Source organism: Chaetura pelagica, unplaced genomic scaffold (assembly GCF_000747805.2).
Source record: "Chaetura pelagica isolate M959 unplaced genomic scaffold, ChaPel_1.0 scaffold94, whole genome shotgun sequence".
NCBI classification, from domain to species: Eukaryota; Metazoa; Chordata; class Aves; order Apodiformes; family Apodidae; genus Chaetura; species Chaetura pelagica.
Genome location: NW_009952881.1, coordinates 1,547,220 through 1,564,314, shown reverse-complemented (window position 1 = coordinate 1,564,314; position 17,095 = coordinate 1,547,220). Strand labels below are relative to the sequence as shown.

At 34.8% G+C, this 17,095-nt stretch overlaps 1 protein-coding gene across 2 annotated transcripts in view; it reads right to left on the bottom strand.

Annotated features, from left to right (window-relative positions):
- The window catches only part of SOX6 (SRY (sex determining region Y)-box 6), a 241,841-nt gene that overhangs the window by 42,643 nt on the left and 182,103 nt on the right, over positions 1–17,095 (bottom strand). For both annotated transcript variants that reach the window (XM_009995398.1, XM_009995399.1), the window contains 2 exons: positions 14,667–14,847; positions 11,769–11,959 (listed from right to left, as the gene is read on the bottom strand). In XM_009995398.1, coding sequence (XP_009993700.1) covers positions 11,769–11,959; positions 14,667–14,847 — 372 coding nt within the window. The remainder of the gene's footprint in view (positions 1–11,768; positions 11,960–14,666; positions 14,848–17,095) is intronic.

Sequence of the window (17,095 nt, the reverse complement as noted above, 5' to 3'; positions counted from 1 at the left end):
AGAGAACAAGAAGTTTTGCAGTATATGATATAAACAATTTTGTGTACAGTCCTAATGCACATCCTCCCAGTGGTGGCTTCTATTTGCACTGGCGTCTGAAATAGAGCAGAGTGCTCTTGTACTTTAGAAATTGAAGGGAATTAGCATGTAAAGGTAGGATGCACTAAACAAGAATCTGCATGTATATAAAAAGATAGTTCATCTGAATAAGAGACATGTAATGAAATTGTCACCTAGCAATTGAACTCAAGGATGCAAAGAAAAAGGCATTGAGAGAAGAATGCATCCACTGCCTGCTATCTCAAGAAGCCTTTGGCAAGATAACAGTGAAAGCATGCATCCAGCTACTGATCAACATAGCTCTGACATTAAGCCACAAGTGTCCACCTCTCACTGGCTGTTTAATGAATTGCTTTGGAAAAGGTGGAGGTGAAGAGATCTTTCCAAAACTTGTCTCAGTGTTCTCCCTCAGTTAATGAATGTCAGCAAGTGGAAGAGAACAGAAATTTGATATGTTTTTCCAGCCTTTCTTATAGAAGCATTTGCAACATATTAGAAGCCACAGGCATAAAAGTGAAATACTGGGAAATTAATGTTGTCTGTAGAATTTCAGGATGTAAGCTGGGCAATTTCAGCTTGTGGGTTAGGCATGCTTTCGGTTTTAAGTAGTGTTATAACAGCTTATTATGACTTGAACATGATTTTAGTACAAGTAATCTGATGTTGAATATCATTTATGACCCTGTTACACATTTCCAATTGAGATAGACCTGTTTATAGAGTTAGTATTATGTGACTACAGATGGACAAGCTATGTGCAGTGAACAATTTACCCAAAAAATACTCTTTCCTATGTTTTCAAACTGACCCCTGGAGGGTCAGCAATTTCTATACATGTAGGAGTAATGTGTCAGTGTTACAACAATCTAACTTTTGAGTTATGCATGAATTATGCACATAAATGCTCAATAGTTTGCTGCTTGTGATTTAGGCTGTAGTTGGTCACCTATGACAAATTATATGGTTTTCAATGCCTGACTCCATGGTATCTATGGCAATACTGCCTTAAATTACCTGAAAAAAATGAGGGAATTCTCCCAATCAAAAGACCTCTCAGGTAATGGAAAGACTTTACTTTTATCTATCAACTCCTGCTTCCATTAGCTTTAACACCACAAAAAACCTGATGAACTTGCCTCTGGCATACCAGGAAAAGGTGGCAGTGGTAAGGCAGAGTGCAGCAAGGCCTGCAGGAACCCTAGATTAAATTGCTGCAGAGCTCACAGAGTTGCTGTAAAGATCTATATTTAGAATTGACACTCTATCAGGGGTTGGAAGAGCTCCCTGATACTGTATTCCTCACTTGGTCAGAATGGAGTTTGAAGTGGATGCTGCATCAAAGCCTCCATTTTTTACAAACAGGGGGTGAGCAATTTGGGCATAAACAGTAAAAGCCTAATTGTGCACAAATGTCCATGTTCATATGCAAATATACCCATAGAAATAAGAATCTGTTTGCGTGAATATTTGTGAAAAGAAAACAAAGGAAGGACTAAGCATGGTCAAACTCCATTAATTAGATTTCAAACAAACATTTGCAAATGCCATTTTGGATTTCTTCGCAAGTCTTTTCATGTGATAAAAGAAGACAAATCTACCTGCTAGCATGCTCATTCTTTTGTTAAACCAGCACAAAGTAGCATATAATCCCACAAACAGGCAGCCAAGTAAATATCCTTCAACAACAGGGAATGTATTCCAATTTTTCATACCTATTGATGCAGTCTAATGAGAAACAGGAGACACTTTTAATTTTAGAAAGTAATGAAGTATCAGAGACAGTGATCCAAATTTATCCTTGCTGTACTTAATCTACAGCAGTTAAGAGTTATATTGGCAATGCATTTGGTGTTGTGAATTTACTTAGAGGAATACACAGCTTGGAAATGAATGGCAGCAAGTTTTGTGGATGTCTGCTTGTATCTAAGTGTGAAATAATATGTAAATGTATTCTGTAATTTCAGGACAATTGAAGAAGTTACATGATTCAATTGTGCAGCTGCCATTCTGACCAACAATTTAAATAAATGAATATATTCCTGTCCTAGAAAATTTATGTTGAAACAATAATTTTCAATGTATCTCCATTGTTTTATGGAGAAGAATAAGAAAAAATTTGAATACATTTCAGTATATACCTGCAAAGTCTCCTGAGTAGCTTAGGAAATGTCTTGTACATAAAATACTACTGTTGTGCTATTACAGTCAATACAAAGACACTATCCATTATGGCAGAACATCATCCTTTGGGAAATAACATCCTTGATGGTTTCTGCAAATTTTTCAGCCTTCACTCTGGGGACCAGTTTTAATCTAGTTCTGCTCCTTTGGGATTTTCTGTTGCTCCAAGATTTAAGGGAGAAGACTGAAACAGGGCAAAGCTTTTATCCTTTTCACAGAAAATATTTCACACAAGTGAAAAAACAGTATATTGGGCGTATTTTTTTGAGCTGGAAAGGCAATAGAAGAAAGGGGCCAAATCCCATTGTTATTATTATCATCATCATCATCATTAATGAGGTCTAAGACCTGCAGCTAGGCAACCCCTTCAAGTAGCTCTGAAAACAAAATTAGAAAACATAGTTGTGTTCAGCGACCATACGAGCATACTAGTGAGCATCGGTAGTGGCAAAAAATCTAGTAGCCAATATTCAAATGCAAAAGTAACTATTAATACCAGAAGAGTGTTCTGGTTTCTTTCCTGAAAATAATATTTTATCATCAAGTACAAATTCCTTTTGTGATTGAACTGGAAGCATGAAAAACTTTAAAACTTCACCTAAAATGGGAAGTTTCATCATTATACAGTGTATGTGTAGATATACACACATATACACCTGTCTATATACGTGTATATGGTTATTCAAATAATAATGTTTCATATAGGTTCTTTATGTTTAGATGCATTTTATTTTCTTACGTATGCACATCATTACTGGAACGGTCAGGTTTTTTCCATTTACAGTCCAATAGAGTTTCCATTATTTATAATTTGGGAAAAGTTATGCAATTAAAAATAAAATGCTTAAAAACAAATGTCAGCATGGCAAATTCTTCTATTGGTGCAAAACTGGATCCATAGTAAGCTAGCACCAAAGCTAACTTATCTGTAAATTTAGATGACCTACATATGCCAGAGATTTTGCACTGTTTCTTTTTGTCTTTTCACTGTCAGTTCCACAGTTTCAGTGAACATGTATTTTTAATGCCTAATTTCAAATACATTATTTGTCTGTCTTTCTACAGATAGCATATGAAGTATATCTGGAGAAAAAATTAGTAGGCATATTGGTAGGCATGAGTATGAATATTTAGGTGTAAATAGTAGCATTTGAATAATAGCATGTGATCAATTAAAGGCTGAATCGTATGTTATGTACAGACAGAAAGTTAACAATTCATGAGCAGCTTTAATATTTCTATCTCTTGATTTTGAGGAACAAACTTGACAAGATGTCATACCTACAGCCTTCTGCACCTGGCTCCCATTATAAACTTGGCCTTGATAGTGGAGCTATGTTCTTCTACTGAGGCTCGTGTTCGCAACGGTATTTTCCTCCCGTAACTCTTCTAACCTGATTACCAGTGTTATGGCTGTATTTGACCCCTCAGTGCATGTGCAGTTACAGCTTCCATCACCATCCTCATTAAATGCACAGAGACCAGATAGAACATTTCTTTAAGTATGGGCACAGTTTCTAAATTTGCTTTTATTTTCTGTGATAGCTACAAAAGCTAGTGATGTAGTACAGGCTTCAGGGTTATATTGAAAGTCAGATTATTTTTTTTCCCTTGTTTGTTTGGAAACATTGCTCTTTAAAATATATGGTTGGAGACCAAGGGATTCATTTCATTTTTTTCATGATGCTCTGCTTTGAATTTAATTTCAACTAACATTTTAAAGTTCTAATTGTAAAGATAAATTCACTGCAACACTTTTCCATGTCTGAGAGAAATTAAAATCATTCAGCTATTCAAAGGATGCATCTAATTCCTGAACAGACTTCACAATAGAAAGAAAAAAGAAAAACAAAAAAATAAAACACTCACTGTGCCCTACTGTTATTATATAAATACACTGATTTAGAAAACCAATCAAGCACATACAACAATGAAATTAATACAAAGGTAAAAACCATCAACACCTTGAACTTCTAGAAAAAATAGCAGGGAATTCCCTGGAGTGATATGCTGCTTAGAAAGTCCAGTCATAACACACACAATAAGCCCTGCAAAAATGTTGCCTGGAATAATTATTTTTTCATTAATTGTTATAAACTTACAGTGATTTCATGCTTTATCTTATCCTATTATGCAATTTCAAATATTGGAAGCAACAGCATAATCAAAATTTCTCCAGCTACACAACTAAATGTTTGAAGTCCAGCACGTTTTCCAGTTCTAATAAAAGGGGGCAGTATTACATCAGCTGAAATTCTGAGTTGTCCAGATTATCATAAGAAGTGCTGAAGAATCATACAAAGCTGCTGAATTTCACTGAAAAGAGACTGTTACTGTATATGCAGTCACAAATCTCCTTTTCTGCCTTGGGGTAAATTTTTCAGAGCTAGTTCAATGGCTCCTGAATTGCAGCTACTTTAGAAAATTTTTACTCGAGTCACTGTTTTTCATTCAAAATTTTTAAGGAAATAGTAAAGTTTATATAAAATGAATGGACATTCTTCATGTAGCTAGGATATGCCTAATATCACTGAGGGGTGACCTCATCAATGTTTGCAAATATGTAAGGGGTGAGTGTCAGGAAGATGAAGTTAGGCTTTTCTCAGTGATGACCAGTGATAGGACAAGGGGCAATGGGTGCAAATTGGAGCACAGGAGGTTCAAGGTGAATATCCAAAAAAATTTTTTTACTGTGAGAGTGACAAAGCCCTGGAACAGGCTGCCCAGGGAGGTTGTGGAGTCTCCTTCACTGGAGACATTCAAAACCCACCTGGACATGTTCCTGTGTGATGTGCTCTAGGTGACCCTGCTCTGGCAGGGGGGTTGGACTAGATGATCTTTAGAGGTCCCTTCCAACCCCTAGGATTCTATGATTCTATGAAAATGGAAATTGCAAAATTATTGAAGTTTCAAAAAATTCCAGAACAAAATTATTTTTATATATCTATTTTATAATTTGTTTTTGTTGTCGTTGTTAAGATAAAGTGCTTTTTTAAAAAATAAAATACTGGTGCCTAAATATGGCTTTAGGAAGGTAACTTAGAACACACAATATAAAAAAACTGTTGCTTACATATATTATATATAGCTACAAGCAGATTATTAAATTGGCCAAATTCACATGACAGTGTAAAGGATGTTTGTTTTGCAGGAATTATGAGGACTGCTGGGATTTGTATTTAAAACTTTTCCCTATTCTGGGGCATTTAACTTAGACAAGTCATTTATCTGTTATAAAATGATGAAACTGTAAAAGAGGTCTCTGTGCAACACGTCCTTCTATGTCTCAGAAACTCCCCAAGGAAAGGTTTGTCAGCTGAGCAAAATGACGTACCCAGGAAAAACAGTTTCCCACTTGCAGTGTCTCTTTGTGGAAATCAGATTCTTCATTAGACAGATGGAATACACTCCTACTGAGTTGAATAAATTGCCTATATTCTTGCAAGAAAGTAAGACCACACTAACAGTTCCTTAAGGATAGCAGTCTCTTATTTTTTTCTATCTGTGCAGTACCAGACTTTTTATAATAGGATCTAAATAGAATATATATATATTTAAAAACAAATTAAATTGTACATAAGTATAATGACTATCAAGACAATACCATAGTAAAAATAATAACTTTGCAAAACTAGTAATTTGCTGTTGGCATTTCTATCCATTTTTCTGGACTAATTAGTACGTATTTACCCTTTAATTACAGTAAGACTAAGATTTAACCAACAGAAATAAGAATTGAAAACGCTTACAGATTTTATTACAGTTCCCATATAAGTACTTATGTATCTGCCATAAAAGACTGAAATACAAGAATTGACCTCTTATTTACTAGTTACAAATATTATTCAACAAGAAGCTAAAGACAAAAAGAAAATACAAGAAGCGTTCTTAAAAGACAAAAGCAAATCAGAATAGATCAGTGCCAGAAAAATCTAAACCACTTACAAAGATTTATAATAATCCACACGATCCATATGTCCAATTTTTTCATCCTCTCAATTTAATGGTGGTAATGATTACTTTCAGTAAAAGGAGAAAAGATAATTGCATGCAGGATGCACTGGGAAAGTATTTTCTTAACCATGTGCTGGTTTTTGTTTTGTTTTTAAATTAGTTGAGAAATGATTAATAATAAGGATGCTGATAACAAGGTGCTGCTCTTGGTGATTGTCTGAGAAATACCCTGCACTTGCAGAAGAGTGTGATTCTTGCTTTTGCAGTTGTTCTGTCTGTAATACTGAATGTATGGAGAGAAAAAAGCTGGTAAAAAACCCTTATGTCAACATAATCTAATACTGCTTACATTCTGAAAAAAGCAATACAATGATGGAATCATTGCAGGGCTGTAGGCAGTCAAAAGGTGATTATGTATAACTGGTAGCTTTTCCAGTAAAGACTTTCCTGAAGTGCTTTTATCAGGCAAAGTTTGTACTGTGTGCAGTAGCTTCATATAAATGATGAAGCATAACAGCTCCCGAGGAGTTGTTACACTCTATTGTGTCAATAATCCACATATTTAACAGTCCCTAAACACAGCAGACCGTAACACCTCCAAAGAGGTCGTTACGGCTTATCAAGTCAAATCCAAGTGCCTAAATATGGATTTTATCAATAGACTGTATCATCTCCAAGTGTATTAATACATGTTTTAAAGAATGTACACATTTTGCATACGAACTGTGGTGTATATCAAGATAAATTATTTGGATTCAACTTGTAAAACTTTGATTTAGGAATAAGAAAGGAATAAAAGGCTCCTTATAAGAGGTGCTAAAGTACCATAATTCCCAGGAAGTAGGCAATGACTCATGTCATTTATTTTGGGGTCTAATTCTGGCTTCCTACTGCAAATACACAGTTGCCTGAAAATCTACAAAAGAGTGGGAATGGAATATAAACATTAAAGTGTTATATTAATTTCTGCTTCCTCTCAGATTTCAATGAATACGCTTTGTGGGTAAGTAAATGGGGAGGTGGGAGTATATCCTTGGGTACAGTAGATATGTTGTGATTTTTAATTTGATATATACTCTATCTTGACTTCATATATTTTTCCCCAAAGAAATTAGCATATTTCTGCCTATATTTCTGAAGTGTTTTTGTCAGTGTTTTCATATTTTATTCACAAAAAAGATATTATATGGTCCTTTTAAAAATAATGTCAGTTATCTTATAAATTATATAACATTTTCAGGTTCATTTAGAGCCTTAAATCAAATCAAATCTTCTAGATAATCACGCTGGTTCAAAATACTAAAATACATGCAAATAATCCTAGCAATGCAAATTTTGTTAATTTTTTTTTGCTGAAAGTAAACATGGCAGGACTGGAAAAAAAAACCAAACCCATCCTCTAAACAAAGCAAACTTTTACATTATTTTACTTTTATTATATCATATGGAAAGAGCTCCATACCTATTTTCTGGATTTTAATAATTCTCTCTCCTTCCAGTGTTTCTGTTTATTCTTTGAATATACTGACACAGTAACTTTTTCCCTTTTCTCAGACTATACCAGATCAGCACCAGGTGCAGTAAAAAAAGTCAACTGTGCTATCATGACCTTTTGCCTTGTGTGCACTGAACTCATGTTTTGGCTCAGATAAGTTAATTTTAGTTCACATGGTACTGAGTTTTGGATTTGGAACCAAATAAGCGTTGATAACACAGAGATGGTTTTAGCTATTGCTGAACAGTGTTTCTACAGCACCAAGGGCTTTCTGTTTCATATTCTGACCCACAGGCAAGTAGGTCAGGGGTGCAGAAGACTGCGAGGGAGCAGAGCCAGGCCAGCCTACCCAAACTGGCCACAGAGATATTCCACATTGTGCTCAACATTAAAAGCTGGGGAAAGAGGGAGGAAGGAGGAATGTTTGGAGTTTCAGCATTTGTCTTCCCAAGTAACTTTCACATGTACTGAAGGCCTGCTTTCCTGAAAATGGCTAAACATCTGCCTGCTGATGGGAAGCAGAGAATTAATTCCTTATTATGCTTTGATTTTGATTCACTTACTACACTGTCTCAAACCGTGGGTTGTCTCACTTTTACCATTCTGATTCTCTTCCCCATCCCACTGGAGGGAAGTGAGAGAGCAGCTACGTGGTGCTTACCTGCCTACTCTAACCCACAACAGTACACCAACTGAAATAACTCCATAATTGTAGATGTCTATAGAATGGTATAATCTCAAAAGTATAGCCTAACCCTACTGCTTCAGCAAATGACAAAACTGGACTGTGTCAAAGTGCTGCATGTTTTTGTTTTGGTCTTTCTGATGAGTAAATCTCTGTGAACACTTTTAAAGCTTTGTAGGAGATTTTTTTGAAGAGCAGAATATGAACAGAGGTAATTTTCAAGTCTGTGTCTCTAACCAAATAAAAAGCTCTCTGAGATTTAAATGAAACATTTTTGAAAAGGCCTAAGCCCAGGCTTTGAAGCTATGTATATAATTTTGTAAGCACAATCATTTGCACAACAAACTATTACCAGCTATCTGAACTTGAAGACCAATAACTGACCAGAACCCAATAGCTTTTTTTTAAACCAGCTGCAGGCAATTAATTTGTCATCTTTTTCTGGTGCTGGCTTCTAGCTACTCATTTATACAAGTCTAATTACCTGAAGCCAATTTCTGAAAATTTGGTCCTGAAAACATAGGATCCTCATTCTTCAAAAGAAACCAATCCAAAACTGCAACTATGTTATCAAAGCTCCACTGGGATTATGACAGAAACTATACACATTTTTTTTGGCATGCAATTATTTCAAAATTATGTTTTTCTAATTGAAGTGATCTGTCCCTCCCGCCCTCCCCCCGTATTTTGATCATCCTGCCCATCATTTTTAGAGTAAAAGAAATATATCATAATGTTAAAATTGAAAGGCAGAGGATAAAGTGGGGAAAGAAGAATATTCTAGAATTCTGTTTGTGCAAAGGATGCTTCTGGTTTTAATGTCTTTTATACTTGCTATAAAATATAAATACATTCCCTTAGTATTCATTACTGATTTAATTATTTTATTTTATTTAGGATAGAGAGTGGAGATATATCATCATATTAAGTGACTGATTTAAGTTCCATTCTTTTGTGAACCCTGCCTTTTCTTGCATCTCACAGAGAGGAGATAACAGACTAGCTAATAAAAGGTAAAACCAGAGTATGTATCACAACTTTTTGCTGCCTTAATGGTTCACTACATTGTACATGCTACAATAAATACACCCAGAAGGATTATATAAGGGCACTGAGAGATTTAACAACAGAATTTGCTGCTGCTGTTTTATTCTTAGGTTTTAAAAGTGGCAAGTGCTACTATAAAAATTGTCTCCATAAAAGATGGCGTTTGAGAATGATGTTGTATGTATTTGTTAAAGACTTCCAACTGACTGCTGTATTTGCAAGTAAAAAAATGTCTTTTTCCTCTGACTGTCTGATGTATCACCTTAATCTGGAAGCTGTACATCCATCTGTGTTGCCAGTAACCAGCAGAAAAAAGAAATTTGATTATTCACTGAAATATTTACTGACTCTGCTTTAAAAGGTGAAAGATGAAATAGAAACTTGTTATATCGAATATAAGACATCAACAGAGTACTGAAAATACTCAGGAAGCAGACATGACAAGTAAGTGGATGCCATTTTTATACTTAATTTTCAAAGTCAAATCAAATATTAAGAATTATTTTAATATCCCTTGCAGTGTATTAGGCATTTTTAAATGTCAAGCCATTGAAACTCATAAAATATATTTCAAAAATAAGCATAATTTTATGAACTCTTCATACTGATCATAGAGGTGTGAAATTAATTTTATTTTTATAACTTGGACTTTAGTACTCTGCCTCTTAGTTTAGACAAACTGTTGTTGTCTACATATGGCCTGCTCAATCAGTTATTAATTTCTATATTTTTTCATAGCATCAATTTGGTTTAAAAGACTTAATCAGTGCTAACATTTAAACCAACACTAGCAGAAATAAGTATTGAAATTCACTCATAAAAGCATGAATAATCCTGTGTGACAAAAGTTAAGTACATCTTTTTATTAGACACTGAGGCTTCCCTTTGTTTTGAGTACTGTGAAGAACCTACCAAACAAAAATGTAAGGTGTATATTAAAAGGTATGTACCAATTTTTTGGGTCTGTTTAAAATACTTATTTGGTTTTCTGTGGCTTGCTACAATCTACTTACCCTCTGAGTATTCCCTGGTGGGTTGAGAAAAGATCACAGTATCATCAAAATCATGGTTTAAGATTGTGTCGGGTCTTACTCTCAACCTGGACCAAAAGTTCCTTCTTGCCTTTGGAGCACAATATAATATCCTCTCCCTCCACCAAGATACAAAGAACCTCCCTTCTAATATACAGATATACTACAGAATTTTCATTAATGAATTACAGGCATTGAAAGCTACCTGTTTTTCAATTTACTTGGGGGTTTTTTTTCAGCAAATAATCAACACTAGTTGCTTCATAGGCCAACAAATGTATCAGTTTTCTTTTCAACCATTACTAAATTGCATCATAACTGATCCTATTTGCCAATGCCATACTGATTATTGGGATAAGTTTTTTCCCTTTCTAGTTAACTGGAATAAATTTTGTGGCATATAACTGATTTTGTGTCAGTGGTGAAAAATAACTTGTGCAATGTGTTTTTTGCAGCATAAGCCACCTTTAGGGAAGCTATCAGGGAAGCATTCTTCATCAAAAGGGCTGCTTTATAGCTCAGCCAATTACCTGATTCAGTGTTCACTGGCTCTGTTATACACATAGAGACCTGCTCCTGGAGCAGATCTTGTAGACCTTGGAAATGTCACAAAGCAGGACAAAACAGATACAAAGAATTTTCCAAGAGACTTCTTTGTCCTCTGAGCTGGCCTTAAAGTGTGTGTGATAGAAACCATTCCTCACCTTCCAGATATGATGCCAGCTTGCTATTTTGTAAACTGAATGATGTCCCACTCAGTCCAATGCTGGTCACATTCTCTCATCACTTTCTTTCATTTACCATTTTATTGTAGTGCCTCATTTCATGTCAGTGATAGGGAACTACAGACAAGATTCAAAATAATAACTTTGATCTTTAATTTCCAATTGAAACTAAGAGCAAAAGGCATTGTTGTGAGCCTAAATAATTCTTTGCACCGGAGCCACATATTCAAGCACACTCAGATACATTCAAGAGCATCATAATAATCAGCCACGCAAGAACATAACTGGCCTTTTTGCCATATTTATCAATCCAGTAATTCTCAAAAGCAGTGTCCACTAACTATGTACCTTCAATTAATTTTCTGCATTGTTACATGCATGCTTACAGCTTAATCACATGAGTGCACAAGACTTTTTTTTGAGTGCTGTCATGTAAACGTAGAGATGTTTTGTAGCACAGCACTGTGAACTGACAAGGTGCATTTAACATGAAATCAGGTATGGCTAAAAGCTCTGAAAAGAAATTTTATATAAAAATAAGAAGCTATTTGCAGGAAAAAGAATGAATGTGTGTCAATGGGAGACATTACCTTTTCATTCCTGCAGTTGTTTAGACCCATGTTATTCATGGAGGGCAATTTTCCATCAACACCATGCGGCTGCTGCTGCTGCTGCTGCTCCCTTTGGATCTGCTCTCTCATTTTTCGAGCCTCCTGAATGGCTTTCATTACTGTGTCCTGGTCCCCAAATAGGGCAGGTGAATTAAGACTGGAAAGAATATCTATAAACAGAGAACACACTTTATTTAGGTAATTAACCAAGCTACAATCCCGGACAAGCCCTCAACTCTCATACTGTTAGAGCTGCACCAAGCTAACATCTGCAGAAGGAGGAGGGGTGGCAATTGTTGTCTGAATTAATCTATAGAAGGGATTGATAAGCCTGTGCACTTCTTTTGCTGTTGTAAATAAAACCACCAATGTCTTGGCATAGCCTGATATGGAGGTGACTGAGCTTACTTCATGGGCACAAAGTTCAAAGTTACATATATGTTTAAGACAACAGTATTTTGATACTTAAGGGGGAAGCATTTGAAGAAATAAAAATAATTAATAAAAGAAACAAAGAACAAAAAGAAATCTTGTTTACTTGGCCATGAATGTCAATGTCAATTTTTAGCATCTCTTTACTGAGAGAACCATCACTTCAGACATTTAGCTTTCAATTTCAGAGAGACACCCATAGCTACCTTTGAGGCCAGAGCCTGTTATCACCTTAACATGAGTATGAAGGTCTAAATCAATAGAGAAAAAAAAAAAAGTTTGCTTTCTATCACTCTGGACAGAAACTTTTAAACATGCATCAAACACAAAGGAAACATTCTTCTTGCATCTTAACATGCACCCTAGAGGTAAAGATGAGCGTCCCAGTTATAGTTTCTGATTTGAGACCAAAAGATAGCAATTATTTGCTGACTAGTTGTTTTGTGTTGCTATAATGAAGTTCTAACCTAAGCCACCTGTTCCTGCATGGGAGTATCCTCTGTACTGCACATGGATAGATTTGTGCATATACATTCTAGCTGGGAAAATCTGATCAATCAGAATTTGTCCATGACCTGTGCATCTGCCTGACAAGCAAATGTCTTTCATAAAAGCTCAAAATTTGTTAGATTTGTATACTTAGTAGGAGCCCACTATTAAAAAAAACAAAACAACCAAAACCAAAGACCAAATCAAACAAACAAAAAACTACAACAAAAAAACAAACCCTCAAAAACCTAGGCTATGACTTGGAACTCTTCGCCAAAGATAATTTTCTTGTTCTTTTTACTTCATTGAAGTTCAGCTGAGTAAAATATAGCAAATCCAACCTCAAAGGGCCCTGAAGTCTTTCAAATAAAAAAGGTTATGAATAAGGGATTCTCATGCTTTATCCTGGACACTGAACAGTTGATTTAATACTGTGGTCTAGATGAGAAGAAATACAAACTGTGATTTTTTCTGTCTGCATGGAGCACCCTTCTCCACAATTAAAGTAACTCATTAGAGAACAACCATGGTTCTTGCTAGGTAAAATTTCCAAAGCTTTGAACTGATTCAGCAACTAGGTTCCATTCTGGAGTGTAAGTTGAGAACCATATTTGCATTACTTTTAAGGAGACTTAGACTCCCAGTCACCTAAATTTATCATAAAAGCAGAGCAAAAGCTCCTGCATTGCTTGCTGATTTTGACATTTCCCTTCCTTCTTTTATTCTTAAGGACTGATAGGAAAAAAAATTATGACTTAGTGTGAAAAATATCCAGACCTTAGGTGTATCTTTTCTAGCCCATTCTCGGGAATGGTCTATGGCTTCAGGCTGATATTCCACTGTCTAATGTTACTTGGTGCAGTGACAGCTGGAAATAAATCGACAGGTAGAATATCTAGCTAGCTGCCAAAAGTATCTTTCAGAGACTGTGATGTTCCCAAGTGTTGAGAATGGGACAAATCATAATTTTTATATATTTAATGTATGTATTTAACATATCTGTTCATTATTCATAAGTGTTTCTATATATCTCACAAGGACACTTCAGCTACAGATTGTGAATAAGTGGTCTGTAGCAAGTATTTAGTCACTGTTAAAATTTACTATTTGAACTTTAGGGCTGATCATCCATATTTTGCAGCTCTTGATTCTGTTTCTTGACTGGTTAAGGCAGTCTTCATACATAGTTTTCATATCAGATTTGTTTCATTACTTAATAAGATTTATTTCTTAATTGAAGAATCAACTTAACAGCCAGAATGCAGAAGATTACATTTCTTTTAGAACCCTGTTAAAGGAAAACTAATGGTATGTTTCAGCTACATAGCTAAAAAAACACATTTAGAGCTACCTTCTTGCCTGGCTCCTGGGTTACTGTAAACCACAGAAATACTGATGTTCCTTGACCCTGGTTCAACAAAGTGCTTGAAAAGGTGCTTATTTTAAGGCATGTTACACCTTTGCATTGCGTGCATACTAATCACACAAGCCATTATTTGTGTCTATCTAGTATCTAGTCAGGCCACATGTGCATGTAAAGATTTATTTTTTTTGTTTAATCCAGAGGTCAAAATTCAAAAGTTAACTCTGCCTGTATACACCCAATTGATGTACTTGGGGAAGATATTCACACAAACCTCTTCTACACGTTTTTATATATGCATGTCTTTTTACTTATGTGTATATATGTGTATGAATGCATTTTTCTTACATTACATATTGATTTGCTGTATTCTTGTAGATGCTTATAACTGCTGCATCATTTTCGTTACTCATTCAAAACCCTGGCATCCAAAGATCTTTGAAAATCTTTCCTGCATTTTGTTTCTTCCATTTTGCATGGAAATGTAGGCCCAAATATCTACTTAATCCAGATGTAAGTGTGCTCAAGCTGAGACTACATGTGGAAAACTTACATGGGTAAGCTTTCTCCTTTCCCCAGGAGAGCTTATTTACCTAAAGAGGATCCTCTTCCCAGAGATCCACCGAGGGGGCTGGGGATGCCACTCTTGTTTGTCACTGTCACTGGACTGCTTTTACTAGCTGGGAAGAGGTTCTGTGTTGGAGATGTTGGGGATTTCACAGGTTCAGCTGTTTTGGGTCGGGCTGACAGATTCAGTGGCTGGGCTGCTTCATCCTACAGGAGTTTAACGTAAATAATTATTAGGAAAAGACAAATGAACACATCATTTTGCAAGCAGCAGCTACTCTACACCTCGAAGACAATACCACATTCTCCAGCAATAATAACAAAAGAAGCTAATTATCTGCCTCCTTTAAGATTCAGCAAAAGGAAACCTCATTAATTTCTCTGTGTTATGCTTCTATTTACATTAACTATGTGGCTGGATCATTCTTTTTGCCAAATTAAAATTTGAATTAGCTCACATTACAGCTTAATTTCCTAATGTGTTTTCAGAGATCTAAATTAACCTAGGGCATTTACAAAGAATTATTTAAAATTTCCAGCAGCTCAGTAAAGCTTTTGCATTGGTTCTATTTGAAAAGTTCCTGGCACTATAAAAATAAGTTATGTAGCTTATTTTTAAATGCATTAGAAGCTAAGGAATCAGAAGTACTTCTATGAAAGAATCATTTGGAAACCCTGACAGTTCTTTGGCCCACGTTTAATGCTGCTGCTAACTTATACATTCCATGCATCTTATTTTGAGTGCATTTTTTGTTTAGTAAAAGAATCTCTGCTGTTCCCCTATAATACAGGATAAGAATGTAACTGAATTCAAATTCCTTGACTAACTAGGGTAATGAATGCATACAATATGCATTTTAAAATGTATTTTTCTACTATTTAATTTTATATATTTTACAATATTTTATTATTCAAAATTGAAATGCATTTTTTATAGATTTATGTAAAATCAAGAATCTTTTTCACATAGATCCTGTTCTACTTCTCATTAGATAAATCTCTAATTATTTCTGTATTCTGAAGTTATTTTTACTGCATTCAACATTTAGTGTATCTGCATGTTTATTTGCATAAAGACAGAGTATATGGAAATCTAGTATCAGCACTTTTATATATTTTTGACACTTTTCATTTGCAATTATGGAAGAAATTCTCTCTGACATATATCTTGTTTCAGTGCTAGGGGAGCATAAGTCCATCTAAGAAATATCTTAACTTTTAGAAGAAGACTCATTCAAGCAATTAATTTCTTTGATCAGGATAGATATTCACAATGTAACCTTCTTCCCACTCTTGGAGCTTGTTCCTTTTGCATAATATGTTAAGCAAGACAGAGCATTTGGAAAATTGTGAAACAGTGATTTTCTGTAATTGAAGAGCCCAGTAAGACAGATCTCTTACTTAAAATATGCCCAAGTAGAATTATGCTGGATATAAGAGAATATTTTTTCGTATTTTCAAACACTGCATGGATAATTTCAAAGCTTAGAAATATTTCAGAATACAATAATACACTACAATATCTTTTCTGTTCCTTTCTCCTTACTGTCAAGCACTGGTTTAGGAAAGTACATCTGATCATACACAATTTATTAAACAGGTAAATGTAACAAACAGGTATTTATAATGCTATCATATCTCCAGTTTTAAACTGTTTCCATAAAACTGCATGACACTCTTATTCTTCCTGACCTTGTGCTGTGCACAAATGCACACACCTTTTCAGAGTCCAAGTGAAAAGAGAAACAAAATAGTATAAGGGATATAGTCCATTCTTGTGCTTTGTGGCTATGTTTACATGCAAGCTGTTTCCTTGCACAGATAACAAAGCAGATTCAATAAATTTCTGTGAGAGTTTAAGACTATAAAGTTTGTCAAACTAAGGACAGTGAGCATGTACACATACAAATCTATGCTACCATGTTCTATTTCTAAATAACTTTCTGCATATTACTGATATGATCATGTGAAAAAAACAAAACAACTCTAAGCACTGCCAGAACCTTTTTGTTTGTACCTCACAGACAGCATTCTTATTTCTGCAAGGCAATCTAAAATCTAGAAAATATTCTGGTCACTGACTTAAAAAAAACCCACCTATTGTGCTGAAAATCTGACTATAAAAGAATTCAATTAGTTCTATAAATAGTGCATGTAGTATATACAGACAACAGTTTAAAACCAGAGAAAATGTAGAAGATGTTTTAAGCTATGCATGACTATCAAAACTGTAATGTCATATAAAGGTAAAAGTTTGCAAAGACAGCTTACAGGTACTAGTTTATTAGAATGCTTTTATACTAATTATTAATTTCTTCATTAGCCAGTGCTATTTGCCCACATAAAGCACTTGTAATGTATCTTAAATGTGTTCAATGCAATAGTGTGCTTAATAAAAATAAGAATAAAAATGATTCTTTTTAATTAACATACATTTCAGTCAATTCAAGTTAAA